General features: G+C 43.9%; 1 protein-coding gene across 3 annotated transcripts in view; it reads left to right on the top strand.

Annotated features, from left to right (window-relative positions):
• LOC139265696 (Krueppel-like factor 8) overlaps window positions 1-26,039 on the top strand; it is a 217,055-nt gene extending 191,016 nt beyond the window's left edge. For all 3 annotated transcript variants that reach the window (XM_070882945.1, XM_070882946.1, XM_070882947.1), the window contains 2 exons: window positions 9,592-9,740; window positions 23,576-26,039. In XM_070882945.1, coding sequence (XP_070739046.1) covers window positions 9,592-9,740; window positions 23,576-23,757 — 331 coding nt within the window. In that variant the 3' untranslated portion in view covers window positions 23,758-26,039. The remainder of the gene's footprint in view (window positions 1-9,591; window positions 9,741-23,575) is intronic.
• Window positions 26,040-27,098: the final 1,059 nt, after the last annotated feature.

Raw genomic sequence — 27,098 nt, 5'->3', positions numbered from 1 at the left:
TCTTCCCCTCCGTACCTGGAAGGCGCTGATTCATGCTAGGATAAGGTTCAATGAAAAGTACTCGGTAAAATAATGGACTAAAGATGGACAAGTCCCCTGGACCGGATGGTTTGCATCCTCGGGTTTTAAAAGAAGTGGCTGCAGAGATAGATAGTGGATGCATTGGTGGTAATCTACCAAAATTCCCTGGAGTCTGGAGAGGTCCCAGTGGATTGGAAAACTGCAAATGTAACGCACCTCTTTAAAAAAAGGAGGGAGACAGAAAGCAGGAACCTATAGACCAGTTAGCCTAATGTCTGTTATTGGAAAAATGCTGGAGTCCATTAAGGAAGCAGTAGCAGGACATTTGGAAAATCATAATGCAGTCAAGCAGAGTCAGCATGGTTTTATGAAAGGGAAATCATGTTTGACAAATTTGTTGGGAGTTCTTTGAGGATGTAATGAACAGGATGGATAAGGGGGTACCAGTGGATATGGTGTATTTGGATTTCCAGAAGTCATTCGATAAGGTGCCACATAAAAGGTTATTGCACAAGATAAGAGCTCACTGGGTTGGGGGTAATATATTAGCATGGATAGAGGATTAGCTAACTAAGAGAAAACAGAGTCGAGATAAATGGGTAATTTTCTGGTTGGCAAATGGTAACTTGTGGGGTGCCACAGGGATCGGTGCTGGGGCCTCAACTATTTACAATCTATATGACTTGGATGAAGGGCCCGAGTGAAATGTAACCAAGTTTGCTGATGATACAAAGATGGGTGGGAAAGCAAGTTGTGAGGAAAGACGCAAATTATCTGCAAAGGGATATAAACAGGCTAAGTGAGTGGACAAACATTTGGCAGATGGAGTATAATGCAGGAAAGTGTGAGGTTATCCACTTTGGCAGGAAAAATAAAAAAGCAAATTATTATTTAAATGGAGAGTGATTACAAAATGCTGCAGTACAGAGGGACATGTGCAGGAAACTCAAAAAGTTAATATGCAGATACAGCAAGTAATCAGGAAAGCAAATTGAATGTTGGCCTTTATTGCAAGGGGGATGGAGTATAAAAGCAGGCAAGTTCTGCTACAACTGTACAGGGTATTGGTGAGACCACACTTAGAGTACTGCGTACAGTTTTGATCTCCATATTTAAGGAGGGTTGTACTTGCATTGGGTCCTGACTGCCTTGAGTGTCTCCCCGTTCTTGGCCAGCAGTGAGGTGCGGCCTTGGGTACTTGGGCCGTAGGTGGACTTGACTGCAGGGAAGAATCCTCGTACATCATGGCTGTTGGCCAGCTGCTGAATCTCCTGTGCTTTCTCCACCCACCATCTATTCTTTAAAACAACGGACATGATCTTTACAGCGCGACATCTGCAAGAGAAATGCAGGGAACAGCACCAACCTTTGTACATGGCTGCCTTTGACCGTACAAAGGCCTTTGACACTGTTAACCCCGAGGGCCTATGGAGCGTCCTCTTCTGTTTCGGCTGCCCTCAAAAGTTTGTCGCCATCCTCCGCCTGCTCCACGATGATATGCAAGCCGTGATCCTGACCAACGGATCCATCACAGACCCAATCCACGTCCGGACCGGGGTCAAGCAGGGCTGCGTCATCGCACCAACCCTTTTCTCGATCTTCCTCGCTGCAGTGCTGCACCTCACACTCAACAAGCTCCCCGCTGGAGTGGAACTAAACTATAGAACCAGCGGGAGCCTATTCAACCTTCGTCGCCTCCGGGCTAGATCCAAGACCGTCCCATCCTCTGTCATCGAACTACAGTGTGCGGACGACGCTTGCGTCTGCGCACATCAGAGGCTGAACTCCAAGCCATCGTCAACATCATCACCGAGGTGTACGAAAGCATGGGACTTACACTAAACATCCATAAGACACAGATCCTCCACCAACCTGACCCCGCCACACAGCACTGCCCCCCCCCCCCCCCCCCCCAGTCATCAAAATCCATGGAACGGCCTTGGGACAACGTGGACCACTTTCCATACCTCGGGAGCCTGTTTTCAGCGAGGGCAGACATCGACGATGAGGTCCAACACCGCCTCCAGTGCGCCAGCGCAGCATTCGGTCACCTGAGGAAGAGAGTGTTTGAAGATCAGGCCCTCTAATCTGGCACCAAGCTTATGGTCTATAGTAATACTCGCCCTCCTATATGGCTCAGAGATGTGGACCATATACAGTAGACACCTAAAATCGCTGGAGAAATACCAACGATGTCTCCACAAATCCTGCAAATCCCCTGGGAGGGTAGATGCACCAACGTCAGTGTTCTCGATCAGGCCAACATCCCCAGCATCGAAGCACTGACCACACTCGACCAGCTCTGTTGGGTGGGCCACATTGTCCGTATACCCGACACAAGACTCCCAAAGCAAGCGCTCTACTTGGAACTCCTATACGGCAGGCAATCCCCAGCTGGGCAGAGGAAATGTTTCAAGGACACCCTCAAAGCCTCGTTGATAAAGTGTAACATCTCCACCGACAATTGGGAGCCCCTGGCCAAAGACCGCCCTAAGTGGAGGAAGAGTATCCAGGAGGGTGCTGAGCACCTTGAGTCTTGTCGTTGAGAGCATGCAGAAAGCAAGCGCAGGCAGCGGAAGGAGCGTGTGGCAAACCTGTCCCACCCACCCTTTCCTTCAATGACTGACCCATCCGTGACAGAGACTGTAATTCCCGTATTGGACTGAGAACTCGCTTTTAGAGTGGAAGCAAGTCTCGATTTCGAGGTACTGCCTATGATGATGACTTGCATTGGAGGCAGTTCGGAGAAGGTTGATTCCTGAGATGAAGGGGTTGACTTATGAAGAAAGGTTGAGCAGGCTGGGCCTATACTCATTGGAGTTTAGAAGAATGAGAGGTGATTTTATTGAAACATATAAGATTATGAGGGGGCTCGACAAGGTAGATGCAGAGAGGATGTTTCCACTCGTGAGAATCTAGAACTGGGGGGCATAGTTTAAGAATAAGGGGTTGCCCATTTAGAACTGAGATGAGGAGGAATTTCTTCCTTGAGGGTTGTAAATCTGTGGAATTCTCTGCCCTAGAGAGCTGTGGAGGCTGGGTCATAAATATATTTAAAGTGGAGATAGACGAGATTTTTGAACGATAAGGGAGTGAAGGGTCATGGGGAGCGGGCAGGGAAGTGTAGCTGAGCCCAAGATCAGATCAGCCATGAGCTTATTAAATACCAGAGCAGACTCGAAGGGCAAAATGGCCTACTCCTGCTCTTATTTCTTACGTTCTTGTGAATGCCTGCAGCTCTCTGATAACGCGGAACAGCAGCCATTCTTGAATTATGATTTTGGATGATCAGTACTGGGAGGCTTTTGAAATGCGGGGCCTCAGAGCTGAGCCTGACACCCATGTGCACCCAGTGGGAAGGGGACACAGGGCAGCAGTACAGAGGCGCCAGACTAATTAGAGATTAAAATGAATGATTGGATGTTGGGGCCAGGTTAGGCGGGATTAGTCCAACATTGCCCTGCATTATGTGTTCACCCTGCAGACAAAGTCATGAGCAGCCTCATAGTTGTAACTGATTCCCAACTAACCTTAATTGACTTTTTGTGTTCGGAGGTTTCCAAGAGTGAGGGCTTTTGAGGAAAGTTGTGATACTGTGGAAAGGCACCCAGTAACAGCCATTAATAGCAGTTGCAGATGTCTGTGCTCCTCCACCCAAACGGGATGGTGCGGTTACCCGGAAATAACCTGAGATGAAAGGAGAAAATACATGCAACAGGAGTAGGCCATTTAGCCCCTCCAGCTTGTTCTGTCATTCAATTAGATCATGGCTAATTGAATGGCAGAATAGGCTTGAGGGGCTAAATTGCCTTCCCCTGACCTGTACCCACCCCGGTTCCATATTCCTTAATACCGCCACGTAACAAAATTCTATCATTCTCGGTTTTGAAATTTTAAATTGGCCTAGCCTCAACAGCTTTTTTGGGGAGAGTGAGTTCCAGATTTCTGCCACCATTTGTGTGAAGACCTGCTTCCTGACATCACTCCCTCGCCATCCAGCTCTGCAGTCGAGTTTAATTTCCCACCTGCTGGTTATGGAGCTATGCTAAAGGTGGCTACAGAGGGGGCAGTGATTCATACCATCTCAACTATTGGGGACTTAAAACTGTGATGGTGAAATAAATTTACGTGTGTATTACACATGGCACTAAATTACATCGCAGAGAAGTGAATTATACATCAGTAGCCCACCAGTGTAATTATCATGTGTTTACACCAGAGTATCTGTTGTTTGCCATGTCCCAATGCACAGTGCTTGCCACGCCTTGTCACGGTGCAGCAGGCCCCAATTATGTCACAGTGCACCACACCCAGTTGCCGCACCAGGTCACACAGCACCACACTTGGCTCAGCAAACCACGTTGCAATGCACCACAACACACTTGGCATGTCGTCTCAGAATAATACACTTGCTTGTGTCAAAGGCTGTAAAGACCGGGTTCTGTAGTTTAAAAAATAAAGAAAATATCTCAAAGTACTATGAAAGAGTTCTTTGGGAGTTCATTAATGATTCAGTGCTACTTCTTGGTCCATGTCCCAACCTATGAACACCAGTTTACACTCCTGCATTTCTATTTTTAGCATTAGTCAACAATTCTTTCGATCAACTTTAGTATACCATCTCTGTTTTATTAAATCCAGGTGAAAGCTTGTACTTAGACTGCATCTGTGGGTGAATGTGCAGCTTTCTTTATTTTCCTTGTAACGCTGAGAAAAATTGAAGAAAAAGCGGCTCTAGTTCAAAAACTGAAACAGGTTCTGGGGTTTTCAAGCTGCCCACACCCTGTAGAGGAGGAGAAGAGCCAGTGTTGGCCAAGCCCTCCCAATTGAAAAGGCCTTCCTGGGTAAACATGTTACGCAAGTGTCTGTCTGTATGCAGCTTAAGCTATACGCGGCAAAACAACAGGAAGCAGGCTGCTGGCCAAGTTGCTTCATAAGGAGGTTAGTCTGTTTGCCGACGGTGCACTAGAGCTGATTTAATCGTGTCTTACCGAGTGGAAGCGGACCTTAGTGCCCCCTGCTGGTAGTGTTTCAGTTCAGCAAAGATTGATGATTTTCTAAATACAATAAAATCCTTTGACAATTGTCTCCAGGATGTCTCTTTAGGAATGGTATTTCAGTCACTCAGTATCCACATTCAAACAAGTGAACTATCCCCCTCAGCAGTCTGAGACTGCCTCCCATGTGGCTAGTCTGATACAGATACAGTTGTCACTGAACTGGCAGGGGGTACCTTACTCCTTTGATTAAAGTTCTCCGTGTCATTGCGTACCAGTCCATTCACTTACTATGAATTAGTCAATGGAAGTGCCTGTGAATCTGAAAAGAGCTCTCCTGCAAAGGAAGGGAGGGAGAGGAGAACAAAGAAAAATGAGATTATGGACATATGCATGCATACTATCGTTGCATTGCCTCATAAGGCTAGATCGTCTTTTTATTGATCATAAATGGCCATAATTCTAGCCCGTAATTCGGCTTGAGAATCCTGCCTCAAGCTGGGACTTTTGTCTCAATCTAGTGAACTTGTTTTCTGGTTTTACATTGCAACTACTTGTGGAAGAAAATAGATCACTTTGCCTTGTTTTTGACTCGGCTTATTGAAACTACATATAGCCCTTCTTGCCCAGAAGAAGCCCTGTTATACTGTACCCATGTAAATGTTGCACATGGGATAAAGGGATTCATGCCAAGAGCACAGGCCATATGAAGATTTTACGTCAAGCTGACTTGAGTTAAGTTCATCCATGACAGAGTTGTGCAATATTATGAATGTGGCTCAGCCTTGGATACCACTTGGGACAAATCTCTCGCCAAATTTGACTAGTGTAAGGTGCAGTGTTAGAGTGGCATCCTAGTGTTTCATTAGATTGTCCGAGGAGGATTGGACAAAACGTCAGAGCTTATTTTTTGTTTAAGTTCTCTTAATGGTTCATCGCCAGTTGATACCTTCATTGTGCAGAGTCAGAAAGTCTTACACGGGCACATCTAGATTTAGAATCCCTGGTGGTCCTCCGTATGAATGGTTAGAGAGATCTCTCTTCAGGGAACAAGTGGAGACACCATTGAAGAGCTCTGGGCTGCTCGGGAGTGGACCCACCTAATTATGTTGAAGCAAAGTCTTGAAGCTGTGGAGCAAATGATTTATCAACCAGTTATTTTTCAGAACGTCCTCTTGGGTGGTTCTGTTCAAGTGACAAGTTCACCACCCGTGATTGTAAATAACCAAATCCAATCTCTGTCTTTGTGTGTAATGATGGTTCTCTTCTCTTCTATCTTTCTCCTCCTTCTCTTCCTCTCCCTTGCATTGTTTATTTGGAAATTCGTACAAAGTGCAAATGTTTGTGTGGAAGCAGTTCCTAACAGGCCTCTCGAGGTAGCATGCGTGCATGTTGCTGCATGTGTGTTCAGAGGCCACCCCTTGGAGAAAACTTCATGCCTGGGCTCAAAAATTATGCTAAATAAAACTCTGGAGTTGCTTGTTTTAGTACCTGTCATTCCAGCCCTGATTTTTAACCTGGGGCAGGTGGGAGGGGTGCCCCATGGACTCCTTGGCATGAGGCCCAGGCCATTTTAACTCCCGGGCCTCGTAGGCAGTGGGAAGACCAGAGTTGAGAAGGCACTCCTGCTCCTCCTGTCCCACAAGGAATCCTCACAAAAATGTTTCAAATAAAAATAAAACTTATCTTGGCCTCTTGAGGCCATTCTGTTGCCTCCGGCCAGGTTTTGCTGGTGGGTTTGACATTGTGTGGGCCTCCCATGATTTCAAGGTAAAACCGTGATACTGTGCCAGTGATGTCATCAATCTGTGACTTTTAACATTTTAATTAAGCCTCCATCTGTCTCTGGCAGGCAGCCTCCATGCTGCCTGAATCCTGGTAGTTAAAATAACAGGGGCAGGAATACAGCACTTTCAGTGAGATCTGGAATAGATGTGATCAAGCTGGAATGGGGCAACTCTTGCACAAGTTTGTTTTAAATGAAGTAACTTTGTGCAGCAGCTCAGAGTAGTGATCAAACAATGACATGCAGTTATGCGCATGTCCACAAAAATGCACAACCTTGTGTCTCCCAAGGTGTGAGGTAAACCATTATAATTATTATTCCAATGCTTTTAGTGCATCAGTAATGAAGACCTTCCCAAACAGGGAGACCATTTTCATTGCCCCAAAACTTTGAGCTGTTAATCAAACTGTTTGCATTCAGTACTGAGGAGGCCCCAGAGTGCAATTCTGGCGCAAATGTTACAAGGATTGTACAAGCATTAACTTTGTTGAAGATGCTATTTTAGCTTGAGAACTCCAGTATGTATTTTTAAAATTTTAACTTTTACATGTGCTTCCTTATCTATTTCATGAAAGCTCTAACTAGTCGTCTTTCATTATCGCTGAGTGTAATTCTGGACTTCGCGGGTCAGATATTTGGTATGTCGGTTCTGCTGTCTTATTCTTGCCTTGCCTCCTCTCCTGGAGCAGCTGACTGATACTCTGGTATGGTTCCTTGGATGTCGGTTGCTTCTGGCATCATGCAGTAGTGACCGTGCTTCATGTGTAAGCTTGCAGTGTGCATTGGTGTAGACTATTCATGCTGGATCCTATGCTGTCCTCCCACATGCTGTTTACTAGGAGTCACAAGTAGAGATCAGTAGTGGAACCCGTGGTGGATTTGTTTTATCCCTCCCCCTATCTCCGGGGGTGCTGAAATCATTGACCAGAAACTTAACTGGACCAGCCACATGAATACTGTAACACCAAGAGCAGGTCAGAGGCTGGGTATTCTGCAGCAAGTGTCTCACCTCCTGACTCCCTAAAGTCTTTCCACCATCTACAAGGCACAAGTCAGGAGTGTGATGGAATACTCTCCACTTGCCTGGATGAGTGCAGCTCCACCAACACTCAAGAAGCTTGACATAATCCAGGACAAAGCAGCCCACTTGATTGTCACCCCATCCACCACCCTAAGTATTTACTCTCTCCACCACTGGTGTACCGTGGCTGCAGTGTGTACCATCTACAACTTGCACTGCAGCAACTCGCCAAGGCTTCTTTGGCAGCACCTCCCAAACCCGCGACCTCTACCACCTAGAAGGACAAGGGCAGCAGGTGCATGGGAACACCATCACCTCCATGTTCCCCTCCAAGTCACACACCATCCTGACGGAAATATATCGCCATTCCTTCATCGTCGCTGTCTTAAAGTCCTGGAACTCCCTCCCTTACAGCACTGTGGGAGTTCCTTCACCGCAAGGATCACAGCGGTTCAAGAATACGGCTCACCGCAACAAGGGATGGACAATAACTGCTTGCGTTGTCAGTGACGCCCACATCCCATGATGAATAAAAAAAAATTGTTGCCTGAAACCCTGATGACATTATCCAAAGTTCAGTGGAGCATTTAAAAAAAAATAAAGTTAACTTTTTTTTCTTCCAGTAATACTGTAGGTCATCTACTGCTACAGGGGGAAATACCTTTAAAACATAAAGGAAAAATTATTAATTCCCCAAAGTGGCAACTAGATGGTAGTTTTCAACCAAATTGAACGGAATCATTTCCTTTTTGGATGTCAAACTATACTCCCGATTCCAAAATTCTGGAAAATGCACCAATTAATCTACCAAGGTCAGTGCCACCCCCTCTAGAAAATAAATCTTGTCCCTTCAAATCTTCCCTTTTCAGGCTTTCATTACTACAGCTTAACTTACAAGCCTGTGTCCCACGGTCCGGCACTATCCATGTCGATCCCACTTTCACATGTCGAGATCGTTTAAGGGCCTGTTTGGGGCTGTCTTTTTTGGCAACTGTGCCAGCTTTTCTCTTGCGAATCGTTCTAGGTTTTTTCCTTTGTATTAGTTTACCTCCCAACAACGTAACCAAGAAATGGGATGCACTCCTGAGAAGCTAATAAGAGGTGCAAAAATAACTGAAAATCGAGTTAAGGTGCAGGAGAAATTGAATAATAAAAGAAATGAAACTGCATTGAGGGAAACAAGTGGGCTTTGGCAGTTGTTATCCTGCTACACTAGTTTTTTTTAATATTGATCATTTTTATATGATTTTTGCATTCATTAATTTTGCTACCTTTCTACATATCACCATAATCTGTACTGCAGTTATATTCCTGCTGGTGGAGCTATTGAGCTATTAGCAGTCTATGCTGTCTGCAGCACCACTGGGAGGAATGCTGGTGTAACTGCAGTCTTGTCTGGGTATAGTGAACCAGAATCAAAACCAGCGCAAATTTTCTCCCTTTTCCCGGATGACAGCCCTTAAGTTGGTGAGTGGAGAAAAAAGAAACACATTTCAGATTTTATCTAATGAACTTACAGTTGCTAATAGGAAAGTTCAAATGAGACTTTTATGAGCCTCCCATATAATATTTCTTCTTAGAAGACATAATAAAGTCAGTCTATTGGTCCTCCAGGGAAACCAACATGCATTAGCATGAAATGATGTGGAAATGCTACCGTAGTTACTAGATGATTCGTTTCTTTTAAATAAAAGTTTTTTTAAAAAAGCACACTTTTATATGCTTGAATATTTCTAACATTGCCACCTTTACGCTCTACCTCTCAGTGCTCAGAGCTTGCATGGAATCCGACGGCTGCCAGGATCTGAGTCGCCCGATCCCAAAAGGAGGCGTGTACACCATTGTGACTTTGAGGGATGCAACAAGGTGTATACGAAGAGTTCTCACCTAAAGGCACATCGAAGGATCCACACGGGTAGGTGCAGCGCCCAGAGGGCAGAATCACGGCGGTTTTACTCCAGTCACTTCAGATCATTAGAATCAGTTGCTTATCTGTTGTTCTTTGGCACAGTCCAGGCTTTTGAAGTATCATGTCAGCATAAATGTTAGGGTATCTAACATGTCTCATTGATGATAGCATAGCTAACAAGTGACCTAGATGGTGATGCATCTAAAGGAATGTTGATGGGTGGCGGGGGGTGCTTTACATGCCGGATAGATGTTCATATGCTTTTTTATTAACCACTGTAAATTATTCTCTTGCCCGTTAGTACAGGAGTGAGAATGTGGGCATACTACCTATTGTCACTTCTATGCAAGCCTCTGAATTATCTGCCATGGGAAGCCCTGCTTTTCCAGAGGTGTGCTGAGCTTAGGAAACCACTTGCTGAGTAAAGCCCTAGTATTAGTTCAGTGCATGGTGATACCTACGCTGTTAATTACAATTTCATCAACCTGCTTCACACTTTGAAAGATTGCTCTGCATTGTGTCTGGTAATGGTTAACTTTCAGTAAACGTATTTACTTAATTCATCACACCTGTATGAACTCTCCTTCTGGCTTTGGGTTTCATATCAGTGTCCCATTGGGGTCTGTCTCTGTGTCCCATTGGGGTCTGTTTCTGGTTTGGCTCCAGCCAGCTGGGAGATGATGTTGCTACATGATGTCCCTCCGGCGTTCCAGTGTGCAAGTGGAGTAAAGGCCGCAGCTCTCTGAATTCCAGCAGAATGAGATACATATAGAGATTTGTAGACTGAACATAAATCTATAACTTCACTTAAATGTGCATTGCTTAAACTTGTCACAGATGCAGGAAGTGGACTCCTCCAACTTGCCCACTTCTCCACCACATGCATAGAAACACTGCTTGCACAAGTTTGCTGCTCCTATTTCCTTGGAAGACCAGGCCACCGAGATCTGGTCCTTAAGCTCCTCAATCGATGGCAGTTGTTTCTCCACCCTCCATGGAGGAACGGCTTGCAACCCCCGCTCTTTCCACTCCCAGGTCCTCATGCTCAGTAGTGCTCTGTGTTCCACCCAGTGACAGGCCCATTGTCTCGCGAACTAACTCCTCCTTTGTGGGTGACTCTGGGCACAAGTATGTGAGGTGCCATGACTGGATTGGTGAGGCCAGGGCACGAGATGTAGAGCTAGATGTGCCTAGCTATTTTTCTGAATCCACAGATTCCCCGAGGAAGGTTAAGAAATGTTTAACAGGGCAGACACTCATGTGGCAGCTCAGCCATCACCCGTGGATTTACTGGATTTAGCAACAACCAAATGCACTATACCATTTCTCCTGCCTTTACTAATCTTTTCTTGGCAGCTCGTCTCCTACTTTCAATCACCTACTGCCTGTCTTGTGTGAGGCATTGAGAGTATATCAAGTGATACGTTAGTTACCGGCGCAGACACAATGGGGGCCTCCTTCCGTGCTGTAAATTTCTATGATTCTGTGATTTAAAAAAAGCTGCATTAGTGTTTCCAGGAGTGTCTTGTGAATATTTTAGTTTTGCATTCACCCAGTAATTTACACTGAGGGCACGGTGGGTGTGGAGGTGAGTCTTGTACAGATAGAGCATCCGAAATCTGGAAACCTTGGGACCGAGGCCGTTCTGGGTATCGGCTATTTCCGGGTTTTGAAACGTCTTTCCAACGTCCCAAATCCGGAAACGCCTGGGCTGAGGTAAGGGCGGCTGGGGGGTCGGGGGGGGGGGTGCGGGGGTGCGCAGAGGGTCGGCGGTGGAGGGTCCGCAGTGTCAGCGGGTGGGAAAAAGCTGCATTGAAGATCTGCAAAAAAAAAAAGAAAGTTCAAGTTTTTATTTTTAAATTCTTTTTCAGCGATTTAGTAGGTTAAGGGTTTTGTGAATTATAATTTTTTTGTTTTTTGGAATTTTATGGGGTGGGGGGAGGGTGTTTTCGCCCCACCTGAGGCTCAACTTGCAACAGTAATTGGTTTTAAAAATGTCTGGATTTCAGAACATTCCGAATTTTGCAACTTTGATTTTCGGATGCTGAACCTGTATGTGAATGCGTATTCGGGCCTTCACTTCCCTAGGCTAACCTTACGTGGTCATTAAAGCCTGCTGGGGGTACTGTGGTGGTATGTGGGTTGGTGAAGGTAGCACAATACCTGGATAACTCTCTTATCGCCCTCCCCCCCCCCAGATGCTGTTGCTCCTTCAGTTATTCTTCCACTCATGGCTCCTGGGTTGGGCAGAAGTCACACCCTGTCACTTCTCCAGCAGCTTGGGACAAGTATCATCCAGTCTCCATGCTCCGAGCTGTTCCAACACAACTCTACAGCTGAACTGAGGAAGGAAGGGGGGTATGATTTAGGACAACATAATGCTGCTTTCTTGCCCAGTTTTCTGGCCAGTTTTTATCCCTCAACCAACATCACTAAACAGATTATCTAGTCATCACATTGGTGTTTGAAAGCTTGCTGTGCACAAAATTGGCAGCTGCGTTTTCTACATTACAACAGTGACTATATTCCAAAAGTACTTGGGCTCGAAAGTGCTTTGGGATGTCATGAGGTCGTGAAAGTACAATTCTTTCCTTTTCTCTTTTTTTTCTTTTTTGTTTTACTTTGACAGTTCCCTCCATTGCCCTAACCCTAAAGGGCGTGAATTCTGTGCCTCTGATGATGTATCACACCCAGATATTTGTGATATCAGGGCTGCTGCTCAGGTGTCAGCTACAAAGCTTTATCCCTGTTCGTGCCTTCAGCAGATCTCTAGGGAGTGGTGACACACGCAAAGAAAAATGAGAGCGCTGCGCTCGTAGATCAAGGCTCTTTATTTGAGGAACACTTTCCCAGCATTCTAATTTACAAAATGAATAGCATTATGAACTTTGGCAACATGCAGCCTCCAGATTAATACTGCACCTGGGCTAAGAGCTTGCAATAACTTGTCCTAATAGGAGTCAAGCAGTTGGTGTTATTGCTAAACAATTAAACAACTATTCATTTATTTATATGTAAAGGTTGCTTTACTTACCAGTTACAGCATCTGATGTCCACAAGAGGGTGCTGGATGTCTGAAGTAGCTCAGTGCTTCGATATAATGTGCTGGACTCCTGGGTGGCATAAGGATCTATCCCTATTTAAAATTAGTTACAGATGGGCAAAAAAATTAATTAGATCTTAAAATGGCTGTAGCATGTTTCCTGATGTTCCTCCCTCAACCCTCCGCACCCCCCCCCCCATCCCCAAACCTCCCACCCATCCATGTGATGCCCCTCATTAGCACCAGTTTTTGTGACTTCTCATGTATTTTGTTGCAGAGAGAGAGTGGGTGTCTGGGGTGGTCCCATCCCTCGGGAATGAAAGGACTGAACCACCTTGCACTCCTCCTCCCCACTGCCGTATGAAAGCATCATACAGGAGTTGATTTTGAAGAAAACCATTGTGGTTGCTTCAACGAGCTCAACTTCCAACAAGCTCAGGTGCAGGGTTGGCAAGGGATTTTCCCAATGGATTCCCTCTGCAGGTGTCGGCTTGATCTAATTTGATGTGTGTGTTCCCCAAACCCTCTGGATTTGAATCTATTGTTTGGCGTTATTTAAAAAAATAACAAAAATTAGAAAAACTATTAAAATGATTTCTCTTTCCTCTCTTGTTGGCCATGATTCGTACTGAAGTACCCCAGGACCTCAGCAGAAATGTCTTATCTTTCACATGAGCTCCGAAATGGAGTGTTGTTGGGGGGGCGGGGCAAACATTATTACAGCTTGGATAAAAAGCTAAATACTGCAGTTTACGAAATCGGAACAGAGAATCTGTGGAGAGAGGTTAGGTAGGGTTAATGTTTCAGGATTTGTGACCCTTGCGTACTGACAGGAACATAAGACCTGAAACATTAACCCAGCCATCCTCGCTCCACAGATGCTGCCTGAACTGCTGAATATTTCCAGCATTTTCTGTTTATTACAGCTAAGCCTGACCGTGTATATATACACATCTTTCAGGCTGCCTAGCCCAGAAACAGAGGCCAATTGTTGCACTGCTAGTGCCACCCTAATGAAATCAACAAACGCAGCAATGACTGGGGCTTAACCCTGGGACCTTGCTGGTCTGTCCCGCATGGTGTATTGAACCAACCTGAGCTGCACTTCTTATCCCACAGTACTGTAAAGATGGGCTATTAGTCTGCAGTGTTACAGCACATTAATGACCGGAAACAGCATGTGGGGAGAGGGTGGTTCTGGAGATGGAGGAGGTGCAGAGTAAAGGCTTGTGAATCCTAGGAGCGTGACAATATGACATAAAAGGCAGAAATGGTAATTGGGCCAGATTAAAAGATGCTTTATTATTGTTATCAAAAATGTCATTGCACAAAATTACGGCTCATGGGATTGGGGGTAATATACTAGCATGGATTGAGAATTGGTTAACGGACAGAAACAGAGAGTAGGAATAAATTGGTCATTTTTGGGTTGGCAGCCTGCAGCTAGTGGGGTATCACAAGGATTGGTGCTTGGGGACCCAGGTATTCCCAATCTATCAATGACTTGGATGAAGAGACCAAGTGTAATGTTCGCTATTGATGCAAAGCTAGATGGGAAATTTGTTGTGAGGAGAATGCAGAGAGGCTGCAAAGGGATCTAGACATGTTAAGTGACTGGGCAAGAGCATGGCAGAAAGAGTATAATGTGGGGAAATATGAAGTTATCCACTTGATAGAAAAGCAGAATATTTTTTAAATGGTGAGAGAGTGTTCGGAGGGATCTGGATGTCTTTTACACAAATCACTGAAAGTTAACATGCAGATACAGCAAGCAATTAGGAAAGCAAATGGTATGTTAGATATAAAAACAAAAAATGCTGAACTACTCAGCAGGTCAGGCAGCATCTGTGGACTAGAATTCACTTGATGATCAATTTACATCCAGAAATTGTTTTTACTGGGACAAAATCGTTTTAGAGCATAATGTGACTGGAAAAACTCAACCACGTTTTCCCAACGGCCTAGTGGATGTAGGCAGCCTGAAGTGTAGTAATGAGCCATGTAAACCAGAAGGTCTGGGGTGTAATTCCAGTCTGTTAAGTCAGCAGATCTCAGACAGGCTACCAGTAAGGCACTGCAGTTTGCCTTGGTTGCCCTTGGGCTGTAGGGCCGGGGCGGGGGGGGATAAAAAAGCCTGCTGTTCGATTCTGGCTCCTGATTGTCTGCAAGTCCTGAATGCACATGTGTGCCCACCGGGTGAGAACAGGTTCAAGCTCAGCTGCCAAGACCCACTTAATCAGGGATTCGCAATAAATACAACTTTATCCATTCAGTTTGTCTAGTTTACAGAAGTTTTACGAAATCACAATGTGGTCACTAATTCTGAACTCTTCCCTCTAAATATTAAAACCCATCAGTATTAGGATTATATTCCCAACACCAAGTGATGCTCAATTCCTCGTAACTACACACGGGGACAAATGAACTCTGGGTCTTTCCTAAATTGACCACAAAGCCCAGAAAATCCATTCCCCTGGGTCAGCTTGCATTTGTGTAGCTTCAGCAGATAATTTATGACATCTTGATTCAATATTCTAGTAACTAATCCAATCTGTAGCATCAGTAGTCAGCCAGTTGCTCTTCAGTGACTTCAAGATAAGCACCCCAAATAACTCTGGAATGATAAATTCTGTACAAGCGCCTGGGCTAGAGTGCACTGGTAGTGATTACAATCTGTACACCCATAAATATCAGGGCAGTCTGTTGAACAAGATATTTACCCAATGCTCTCTGTCGACAATGAAGTACTTTTTCACACTTTAGATTAGGCCAAATAAAATGGGAAAAAAAAAATGTTCAGTAAATAGTACACAGATTACATAGGATTACGTAGAATATACAGCACAGAAACAGGCCATTTGTCCCAACCAGTCCATGCCGGTGTTTATACTCCACTCGAGCCTCCTCCCACTCATCCTCATCTTACTCTTATCGGCATAACCCTCTATTCCCATCTCCCTCGTGCTTATTTAGCTTCCCCATAAATGCATCTATACGATGCTCCCCAACTACTCCCTGTAGTAGCGCGTTCCGCATTCTCACCACTCTTTTTAAAAATTTGTTCATGGGATGTGAGAGTTGCTGGCAAAGCCACCATTTATTGCCCATCCCTTGAGAAGATGCTGGTTAGCCACCTTCTTAAACCACTGCAGTCCGTGTGGTGAAGATACTCCCATAGTGCTGTTGGGGAGGGAGTTCCAGGATTCTGACCCAGCGGCGACAAACTAACAGCGATATACTTCTAAGTCAGGATGGTGTGTGGCTTGGAGGGGAGCTTGGAGGTGGTGGTATTCCCCTGTGCTTGCTGCCCTTGTCCTTCTAGATGGCAGAGGTTGTGGGTTTGGGAGGTGCTGCCGAAGAAGCCTTGGCGAGTTGCTGCAGTGCATCTTGTAGATGGCAGCCACAGTATGCCAGTGGTGGATGGGGTGCTAATCCAGCGAGCTGCTTTTTCGCGGATGGTGTCGAGCTTCTTGAGTGTTGGAGCTACACTCATCCAGACTTGTGTTTAGTCGATGGTGGAAAGGCTTTGGGGAGTCAGGAGGTGAGACACTCACCACAGAATACCCAGCCTCTGACCTTCTCTGGTAGTCATGGCATTTATGTGGCTGGTCCATTTAGGTTTCTGGTCAATTGTAACCCCCAGGATACTGATGGTGAGGGTTTCGGAGATGGAAATGCTGTTGAATGTCAAGAGGCATTGGTTAGACTCTCGCTTGTTGGAGATAGTCATTGCTTGGCACTTTTGTGGCACGAATGTTACTTGCCACTTATCAACCCAAGCCTGAAATTTGACCAGTTCTTGCTGCATGTGGACATGTACTGCTTCATTATCTGAGGAGTTGCGAATGGCACTGAACACTGTGCAGTCATCAACGAACTTCCCCACTTCTGACCTTATGATGGAGCGAAGGTCATTGATGAAGCAGTTGAAGATGGTTGGGCCGAGGACACTGTCCTGAGGCACTCTTGCAGCGATGCCCTGGGGCAGGTGATTGACCTCCAACCACCACAACCATCTTCCTTTGTGCTAGGTATGACTCCAGCCAGTGGAGAGTTGGACAAAATATGTTTCTTCTGAATTTTCTATCTGATTTTTTTTTAAATCAAATTGAGATCTCATCAGCCATCACAAACTTAATGCTCTACTGGATACCCCTGATTTATGCAAGATACCATTTGTCTGAGTGTAAGGGTGTGTTTGTGTTCCACATAGTGAACTGAGAACGTGCCGCTCCAAAGTTCAATTGGGGTTTGGGAAAGCCGGTTACACTGGCTCTTCCAAGTGCAGTCTTTACTTCTTGATGTTAGTTTTAACCCTTTTGATGATCTAGCATCATGACATTTCTTGCAACTGAAGTACAGAAAACATTTATTATTGAAACAGGATTATTCATTTGCCATTATTCCAAAATAGTTTGCTGGTTTAACATTGAAATAGTAGAACATTTATACTACATTTACTACAGGAACCACCTACAACTCTGCACTTCTGACCAGTTTTACATTGCAGTCTGGGCATGCAAGCACAGCTTTCAGTTCCAGGGTTTATGCACCAACTGCTTTACCATGATACTAGAGTTCATGGGTGAAAGCAACAAACACTTATTTGGCATCTGTACTTGGCACGAACCTGCAATGAGATCCAATAGAATGAATGTGGAATTTCAATTTAAGATGGTACCAGCTCCGCTGTGAAATGAATTGAAACTTTCACTTAGGCATAAGTTACTGAGCCAGCCAGCAAAATGTGATACAATACTGAAACCCGATTTTAATAAGGTCATTCTGTACCATGTAATATCGATGATACTTTTCATAAAGCACTGGTATGAAAAAACTTATGCTAATACATTTTAACACTGCACAATATTCACCTTGTTTTATTCTTTTGGCCAGTTTTTCCCCTCCTGAAGACTCTGACTGCTAATGTACAGCTCCACAGGTATTGATTGACAAGTGGCTATTTTTTGTGTACGAAGCTGGACAATGAACTGCAGCAAACTATTTGACCATTGGGTCTTCACAGCCAAACCTCATCTGTCTTCATCAGATGTCTGCACACCAGCAGGGGGGTCAATGAATAGTGAGCAGGAGCCAAACCTATGTTAATGTTACCCTCATCAGCCTGGTGGTGCTGGGGTCAATCTGATCAATATGATTTGTGCAATAGATTGGCACATCTCCTAAGAAGTGTACTGCAGCAAGTAACCGAAGGGATTTGTTTAGAATCAAAGACACCTCTCTAGATGAGTCAAGACTGCTCCTCTGCATAAGAAATAGGTGCAGGATTAGGCAATTCGGCCCTTTGAGCCTGTTCTGCCATTCAATAAGATCATGGCTGATGATCTACATTAGATACACTTTCCCACACTCTCCATATCCCTTGGTTCCCTTAGTATCCAAAAATCTATCACTCTCTGTCTTGAATATACTCAACAACTCCGCATCCATAGCCTCTGGGGTAGAGAATTCCAAAGATTTGAGTGAAGAAATTTCTCCTCATCTCAGACCTGAACGGCCAACCCCTTATTCTGAGACTGTGATACCCTAGTTCTAGACTCCCCAGCCAGGGGAAACAACAACAACTTGTATTTATATAGTGCCTTTAACGCAGTGAAATATCCTAATGCACTTCATAGGAGTATTATGAGATGAAAAATTTGACACCGAGCCGCAGAAGTAGAAATTAGCGCAAACTTGGTCAAAGAGGTCTGTTTTAAGGAGGAAAGAGGGGTAGAGAGGCGGAGAGGTTTAGGCAGGGAGTTCCAGAGCTTGGGGCCTAGGCAACAGAAAGCGTGGCCACTAATGGCAGAGTGATTATAACCAGGAATGCTCAAGAGGGCAGAATTAGCACAGTCATCTCGGTGGGGGCGGGGGGGGGTGGTTGTGGGACTGGAGGAGATTACAGAGATGGGGAGGGGCGAGGCCATGGAGGGATTTGAAAATAAGGATGAGAATTTTGAAATTGAGGTATTGCTTAACCTGAAGCCAATGTAGGTCAGCGAGCATATAGGGGTGATGGGTGAGCGGGACTTGGTAGGACACGTGCAGCCGAGTTTTGGATCGCCTCTAGAGATCACCTCTCATTAAGAACCATAAGAAATAGGAGCAGGAGTAGGCCATTTGGCCCCTCGAGCCTGCTCCATCATTCAATGAGATCATGGCTGATCTTCTACCTCAACTCCACTTGCCTGCACTATCCCCATATCCCTTGATTCCCTTACTATCCAAAAATCTATTGATTCTTTTACATTCTAGGTAATATAGGCCTAGTCTAGCAATTTCCCTCCCCATCCCAGGAACTAGTCTAGTGAACCTTTGTTGCACTCTTTCTAAGGCAAGTATATCCTTCCTTGGGTATGGAGCCCAAAACTGTATACATTACTTCAGGTGTGGTCTCCCCAAGGTCCTATATAATTGCAGTTAGATGTTTTTACTCTTGTACTCCAATCCTTTTATAATAAAGGCTAACATACCACTTCAAAACCAAAATACTGCAGATGCTGGAAATTTGAAATAAAAACGGAAAATGCTGGAAATACTCTTAAGGTGAGGCAGCATCTGTGGTGAGAGAAACCAAGTTAACATTTCAGGTTAATGATCTTTTGTCAGAACTGGAAACAGTTAGATATGTCACAGATTTTATGCACGGACAAGGAGAATGAAAGAACAACAGGGAAGGTCTGTGATAGGGTGCAAGGCAGGAGTTCTGAAATGACAAAAGGTATGGGACAAGTAAAGAAACTAAAGATGGATCTAGAAGAGGTGTAAATGGGTATCGTAGAATCATCAACAGCTGCCAGCTTAAAAAAAAATAGGGGCAGAGGTTATGGTCTGAAATTGTTAAACTCAATGTTGAATCCAGATGACTGTAAAGTGTCTAATAGAAAAATGAAGTGCTGTTCCTCGAGCTTATGTTGAGCTTCGTTGGAATAGTGTAAGAGCCGAGGACGGAGGAGTGGGAGTGGAGCGGAGAATTCGTGACCGGCGACCGGAAGCTCGGGGTCACGCTTACGGACTGAATGGAGGTGTTCCACAAGGCGGTCACCCAATGTAGAGGGGACCACATTGTGAGCAGTAAATACAGTATCCTAAATTGCAAGAAGTACAGGTACAGCGTCGAGAATCCGGAGTGTTCCGGAATCCGGACACCCGCCATGGACCGCCGCCGATCTTTTCCCCATCTCGGGCAGACCTCGCCCACCACCACTGCTCGACACCCCCCACCCCCCTCACCTTGGCCCAGACCTTTCGAGATGTCGGAAAGACGTTCCGAAGTCCGGAAATACACAGAATCGGAGCAGCCTCAGTCCCGAGGCTTCCGGATTCTCAACGCTGTACCTGTACAAGTAAATTGCTGTTTCACCTTAAAGGAGTGTTTGGGACCCTGGACAGTGGCAAGGGAGGAGGTAAAAGGGCAGGTGTTACATCTCCATCAACACCCACTCCTAAATTGATCAAGTGATTTCTGGTCAGATAAAGGTGAACCTGCCAGATATTGAGGGATGTGTTGTAGACTGACTTTGGAGTTTGATTGAACTCCATGAACCCAAATCCAGTTATAAAATCTTTTGTTTGTGTTCTATCTCAGACGTTGCTAAGATACAAAAGAGGTTGTATCTGTTTGTAGTTGGCATACATAGTAGTTTCTCAGTTCATATAGGCAGATCAAACAGTGCTATACTTTATTAGATTCTTGAGGCAGGTCAGTTAAAATGGATGTCGATTAAACTAATAAAAGTGAAGAGAGCTGTGTTTAGGCAGGGTGATCATAGAACATTTTACTGAAAGGATTCGGACACTATAGGCATTTGTAAATGTGTCTAACTTTTCAAATTGTGCAGGCTTTGGAGATGCCACATCTGCTAGTCAACAAACATTTTTAAGATTTTACCTGTTTTTTTTATTTACAAGCCTTCATAGGAAACGATAAGTAGTAGACTGTTCTATGAAAGAGCATTTTTCAAAAAGAGTAACTTTCAGAAGTTCAGCTACAAAAATAAGTGTTTTGCCAAGTGCCTTGGATTATGTGCTATCTAATACAGTATGCGATCACCACGAGGGGTTCATTAATGCTTCCCATTTCTGCAGTTTATTTACTGTGAGGTTCTCTGGATGGCCAATGTGAGAGTTAAATCTTGTTCCCCACAAATGGATGTTAGATCTTTTTGAACCCAAGGACAACTGGTAAATTTTGCAAGTGTATGTTACATCTGGAAATAAAACCTTAAGGAGTCTTGCACGGAGTAGAATTTAGTGAAGTGGTTAATATAGTGGAACTCTTCAGGATGTTTCCTCTGCAGGTCGGAAAACAGCAGGGAAAGGTGAAATTCCTTTCACTTATGTTATGTCTATGCAAGTAGCCTCGAGGCAAAGGATCTCAGTTACATGAAATAATGTGCATGTTTTCACCTTGTTGTCCGTACAAGGAGATGAGGTTAGCAGAGTATTGAGTCAGCTCCCACCTCCACAATCTGTCCTAGTTTGATATCATTCTTTTTCTATGGGGGGGGGTGTGAACACGATGAGGAATGTTAGATCAGCATCCTACACGATAGCAGGATTTCTATTCATTGCCTTGCTTGAGTTGTCACTACATTATTATTGTGGGTTTATATCACTTTCTGACTGGCTGTGAGTAACGATGCTGCAAACTGCACTCCTCATTTAGTATGACAACTGTACATGGTCAACATCCACTAACATCCTGGAACCTTCGTTTCTGCGTTCTTTCCTCCCAGTAATCAGGCTTTTCTTCAGCATTAAATAGTTGGAAAGATTCCCATTTCCAAGATTGTGAGGAACAATTAATTGTTCCCCTATGTGTTAGGAGCAGGGTTATAGTATGGACTACTACTGTTGGTTATATTCTTTAAGTCTGCTCCCAAATTAGATTACAAAATAAAAAATATTAATGAATCCTGCTAAGAACTGAGCCTTATTGAAGTGTTAAATGTTCAAGGGGTTAAAATGTCATACCTATACATTCTTTTATTTCCAAATTAATAGTGTTCCTTTGTTACTGGACTATTTTACTAATGTGATTGTGGGTTGAGCACGGTCATACAGTCAGCACGTAGCTCTCTCATCTCTGAATTAGAAGGTTGTGGGTTCAAGCCTCACTGCAGGACTTAAGCATACAATCTAGGCTGACCCTTTAGTTCAGTACTGAGGGAATGTTGCACTGTTGGAGTTGCTGTCTTTTGAATGAGATGTTAAACCAACACCCCATCCACTTGTTCAGGTGGCTATAAAAGATCCTATGGCACTTTTTGAAGCAAAGCAGGTGAGTCCTTCCAATGTCCTGGCCAATATTTACCCGTCAATCAACAACGCCAAAACAGATTAACTGGCCATTGCTATTTGTTCTGTGTTTTCCTATGAAACAACAGTGACTACATAGAGTCTACATCACAGAAGCAAGCCATTTGGCCTAACTGGTCTAAGGTGGAGTTTATGCTCCACACGAGCTTCCTCCTATTGAGACTACCCTCAATGTTTGGGTGTAAAGCACTTTGGGACATTCTGAGGAAATGAATGGTGTTATATCATATCATTCAATGGACCAGAGGTTTTGAGATGTAAATTTGAACTGAATAACTGAGCATGTTTGTTTCCTATCTCCTCTACCTTTGTCCCTGCACCAACCCCCAATGTTTTCCCCATCTCTTCTGAAGGTGCTTACTTGTGCTGGTTTTATGGTTCCATGGAAGCTGGTCATCCTCCATAACCTCACCCACCATGACATTCTAATTGTGAGCCTAGACATGAACAAAAGAAGCTCGATCCTGGCCTTGCCCAGCACCAATGTGTGCACTCTTTCTGCTAGACATTATTCAGCAGCAGTCTAAAGCAGCAACTCTGGTTGTCTTTTTCCTCTTGTTTCCTCTGTCCCCATTCCTCAGCCCAGGAACACTGAAGCTAAACTGATCCCCCATCATTGCTTTATGTACAGACCACAGTTTGAGTCTCGACCTTCCTGGCCTCTGTGGTTCAGTAACATAACGCCCATTCTCTGCACTTTTAGCAAGCGACTTATTGGAAAACATCTAACATAGGCGTTTATTTCACGTCGTTTGTGTGAGAGTTAGGGAGTGAAAAAGTTTGTCTGTAGTAACCTGTGATTAAAGAGGCACAATTACTTGCATGTAGGAGTGCAAATGTGGCCACAAAGGTGAAACTAAATTGAACGTTAATTGAAGGAAAGCTTTCACTCCGATACATGTTCTCTCTCTTCCTTTCAACATAATACACTTTCAAAGAACATAAAACAAAAGCTGCAAATGGGTGTGTAATCAGAAGTGATTTTTTTTCTCTCTCACCTGATACAGCTTTTGAAATTTGTCCTTTTGTTTTTCATAATTACTTAAGAAAAGCTACTTAGCAGAAAGTACTCAAAGCTAAAGAAATATATTCCACCGACACAGTGCATCTTGGTATTGTGCACGCTCAGACTGTAAAGTCGAGGAGAAGGCTGAGGCCTTCAAGTAAAAACTTTAATGGAAGGATTCCAGTTGTGCAGACAGGAATTGCATCCAGTGGTAAGATTTTTAATAATACATACATATATATAACATATATTACAGTACAAAAGGGAATCGGGGTGGCTTTAATGGTGCCATAATATGTACCTTCTGTTTGAACCTTTTTCTTATTTGGTAAGTGGTGAATTAGCTCCATGTTGCACTATTAGAATTGTCACAGGTGCTCCTCAGGATCCAGGTAAAGGTGCTGTGTAGTCTTGGAATGCTGCTTATTAAAGTTGAACAACGATTAACATTTGATTCTGCCTCTCTAGGAGAGAAGCCCTACAGATGCACCTGGGAAGGTTGTACATGGAAGTTTGCACGCTCCGACGAGCTGACGAGGCATTTCCGCAAGCACACTGGCGTTAAGCCTTTCAAATGCTCGAACTGTGACCGGAGCTTTTCCCGCTCGGACCACCTTGCACTGCACCGCAGAAGACACTTGATGATGTGAAGGTACTTTAAGGCCAGCTTCACATCAGAGCTCTAGCTCTGCCTCCATCCCATTATTCAGCATTGCTGAATTCTGACAGCACCTGCTGTAAGATGGCACCTGTGGATGCCAATTCAGAGAGAGAGAGAGCCCACCCGCCCTCAAAAGACTGTGAAACTGTTCAAACCAGCTTTCCTTTTGATGTTAAGTACTGACTGCATTTATGTAATTTAAGCTAGGCCTGTCATTTTTGTCATAAATTTTTCTTCTTGATTATGTTAACACAGGGCAGAAAAAAAGCAGGCAGTCTCTTACACGCAGCCTAAATCATGTTAAAATGCATTTAAATCCTCATTGGCTTGTGAATGAATTAAGGTTAAGTAAAAGCAGTAATAAGGTTGGTATGAATTATTGATGATGAGTCTTTCAAAGAACAGAATATTCACTCTAGGTTGTATCATTGTATTTTCTATTTAATGTGAACAATTCATACAGTGGGAACTCCTGGTATTTTTACCGATTTTTAAAAATATCTTGTTTTAATGTATGCTTTATCCACTCTGGTTTATAGCTGAGGTGCATAAACTTTGCTGACGCAAATATGGTTTTCTTTCCCATGTTTCCGCTCTGCACTCCCCGTGGAATTGTTGAGCTGATATACTTAACAAAAGAAAAGGGCCTTCCTTCCCTGGTAGCAATAATCCTGAAGATGAAGGGTTACACAGCTGTGATGTGTAAGCAGGTTTATCTTTCATCCTGCCTCCCCTCCCTCCTGAAAGAATAGCTAAATCTGGCTATTAGTTTTGATTCACTGTAAACAGCCCCTCGTTCTTTTAATCAGGCTGTGGGAGGTTGTTCTCTCTCCACTATCTGGCTCAGCACGGTGATGGTATCTGTGGTCTAGGGACCTGTTGATACTGTTCTCACCGTGGCAATGCCAGGAATAGATACTGTTCTCACCGTGGCAGTGCCAGGAACATTACAGCTCCTGCAGCATCAGAGACAACAGCTGGTTCTGGCGCTCAGGCAGCCTGTTGCTGCCATAATACCGATTGAGATGTCTTGGCAGCAAAGTCAGTGATATGTCATTGGTCTTCGTTGCTTACTGTGAATTTTTCTGCTTGTTACAACATGATACGATACCGGAGTTGAATGGTATAAATAAAGAGCATATATACATTGAACTCGGTCATGGAAAGCTAACTATGAATGTCTCTATATTAATAAGTAGACACAAATTCTTAAGATATTACTAATCGCCACATTAATTTTCATTCAGTTTGATGAACTGTGAAGCAAGATGTAAAGTAAAGTTTTAGAGCTCTCCTGGGGCACCTTGTGCTTCTGCTTCAATGCATATAAAAAGAAGCGGGTTAGGGTGCAGACTTCCAGCACTGAACAACTTGCTACCAGGATGGGTTAAAAGCTGCAGCTGTCCAAGATTGCAAATGTATGCCCCTTCTGCCTTGCCATACTGTTTTTGCTGCCCTGTGAGGTATTGGTTTGATTGTGTAATCTATTTATCTTGCGTGGTAGTTTGTAGATTTAAAAAAAAACTCAGCCAGACCAGCGAATCACATTTTAATCGGAGTATATGGGAGTATTTCTCAAATGGTCTTCAAGCTTTTGTTGGTGTAAGAGTGATCTCTAGATTTCATTAATAAATGACTAATGCTGATCAAAAACCACCACGCACACATTTAATTTGACTTGCCGCTGTTTAGCCTGAGTGCACTGACCCAGAGCAGAGACTTAAATGTGCTATTGCAGTTCTTTGGGGAATTTGTAATGACATTACATGGGCGAGCAACAGAACCCCATAAACAGCGTAATGGTTTTGTACCATTTCAAAAGGGAAATCCCATACTTGCTACTCCTTTAAACTCCTTTTTAATTTTTATTCCTGTCATTTTTAAAATTTGAAATGGTTGTGCTGTTGACCTCATTCAGTGAAGGCGGTGACTGGCTGGGGAGTGCCATCAAGTCCAGTATGTGGGAAAACGGAATTAATCTGTGCAGAGAAAAACTGGAAGCATCCAAAGGAGATGAGTACTGTTATTGGATCTGTCTTTGTTTCCATTATTTCTTTCAGCCAGTTTTCCCAATTATATTGCCCTTTGATGTTTAAACAACAAAATATCATGGTAGTTTTGAAAACAGGAATCATTCTTTCTGACTTTGCTTAGATGGTGCTATCAGTGAGATTACCTCTTAATGTAAACAGCAAACTGAAGATGAAAATTGTATCTCCATTCCCATTCACAGGGGGCTGGATGTCCACTAATGAAAAGAAGAGTTGTGTAAAGGTGTAATTCTGTAATAAATGTTGCATCTTTCCAACTTTTGCATTCAATCTTTCATAGATCAAATTTACAAGAGATATGATGCTGTGTGTTCTCTAATACTGTGGAGCACTTTTGCACCATAGTGTGAGTAATGAGAAGCTGTAGTCTTGTATAATATCCCTTCTCCAGAAAGTCCCTATTACACTGTGACACTGGGGACATGCGTTTGTGCTTTTCTCACTATTACAGAAACCATGAGGGTGAAATCAGTCTTGGCCGGCACCACGAATTGAGGGATGTGCTACCTTCCTTACGGGGCCGAGCTGAGGAACACATTGGTTCTTGTCTGCCAACCATTTTAGGAAGGATGTGTGAGACAGGTGGAAACAGTTGGTTTGGATAAATTGTGGGAAAGCCAGAGCTTCTCATAAATTGAATAAACTAACCATTGGAATTTAATATCTCAAAGCTGCTTTTTAAAAAAAAAAGTGGATTCAAACCCTTCCAAACTTTAAGATTATGATGTATGTGGCGAAGGTATGGCATAAGAATATATTAAGAGCAGGACTAGACCATTCGGCCCCTCAAGCCTGCTCCGCCATTCACTGAGATCATGGCTGATCTTACTCAACTCCACTTTCCAGCACTGTCTCCATTTCCCTTGATTTCCAAAATATCGATCTGTCTTGTATATACTCAATGACTGAGCATCATCAGCCCTTTATGGTAGAGAATTCCAAAGATTCGCCACCCTAAGTGAAGACATTTCTCCTCATCTCGGTCCTAAATGGCTGACCCCTTATTCTGAGACTGTGACCCCTGGTTCTTGACTCCTCAGCCAGAGGAAATATCCTGCCTGCATCTACCCTGTCAAGCCCTATAATAATTTTGTATATTTCAATGAGATCACCTCTCATTCTTTTAAACTCTGGAGAATATAGGCCTAGTCTGCTCAATCTCTCCTCATAGGACAATCTCCCCATCGCAGGAATCAGCCTGGTGAATCTTTGTTGCACTGCCTCTATTATGGCAGTATATCCTTCCTTAGGCCCCTATATAATTGCAGTAAGACATCTT

The sequence above is a fragment of the Pristiophorus japonicus genome, chromosome 6 (assembly GCF_044704955.1).
Source record: "Pristiophorus japonicus isolate sPriJap1 chromosome 6, sPriJap1.hap1, whole genome shotgun sequence".
Classification (NCBI taxonomy): domain Eukaryota; kingdom Metazoa; phylum Chordata; class Chondrichthyes; family Pristiophoridae; genus Pristiophorus; species Pristiophorus japonicus.
This window is presented reverse-complemented; position numbering and strand designations above follow the sequence as displayed.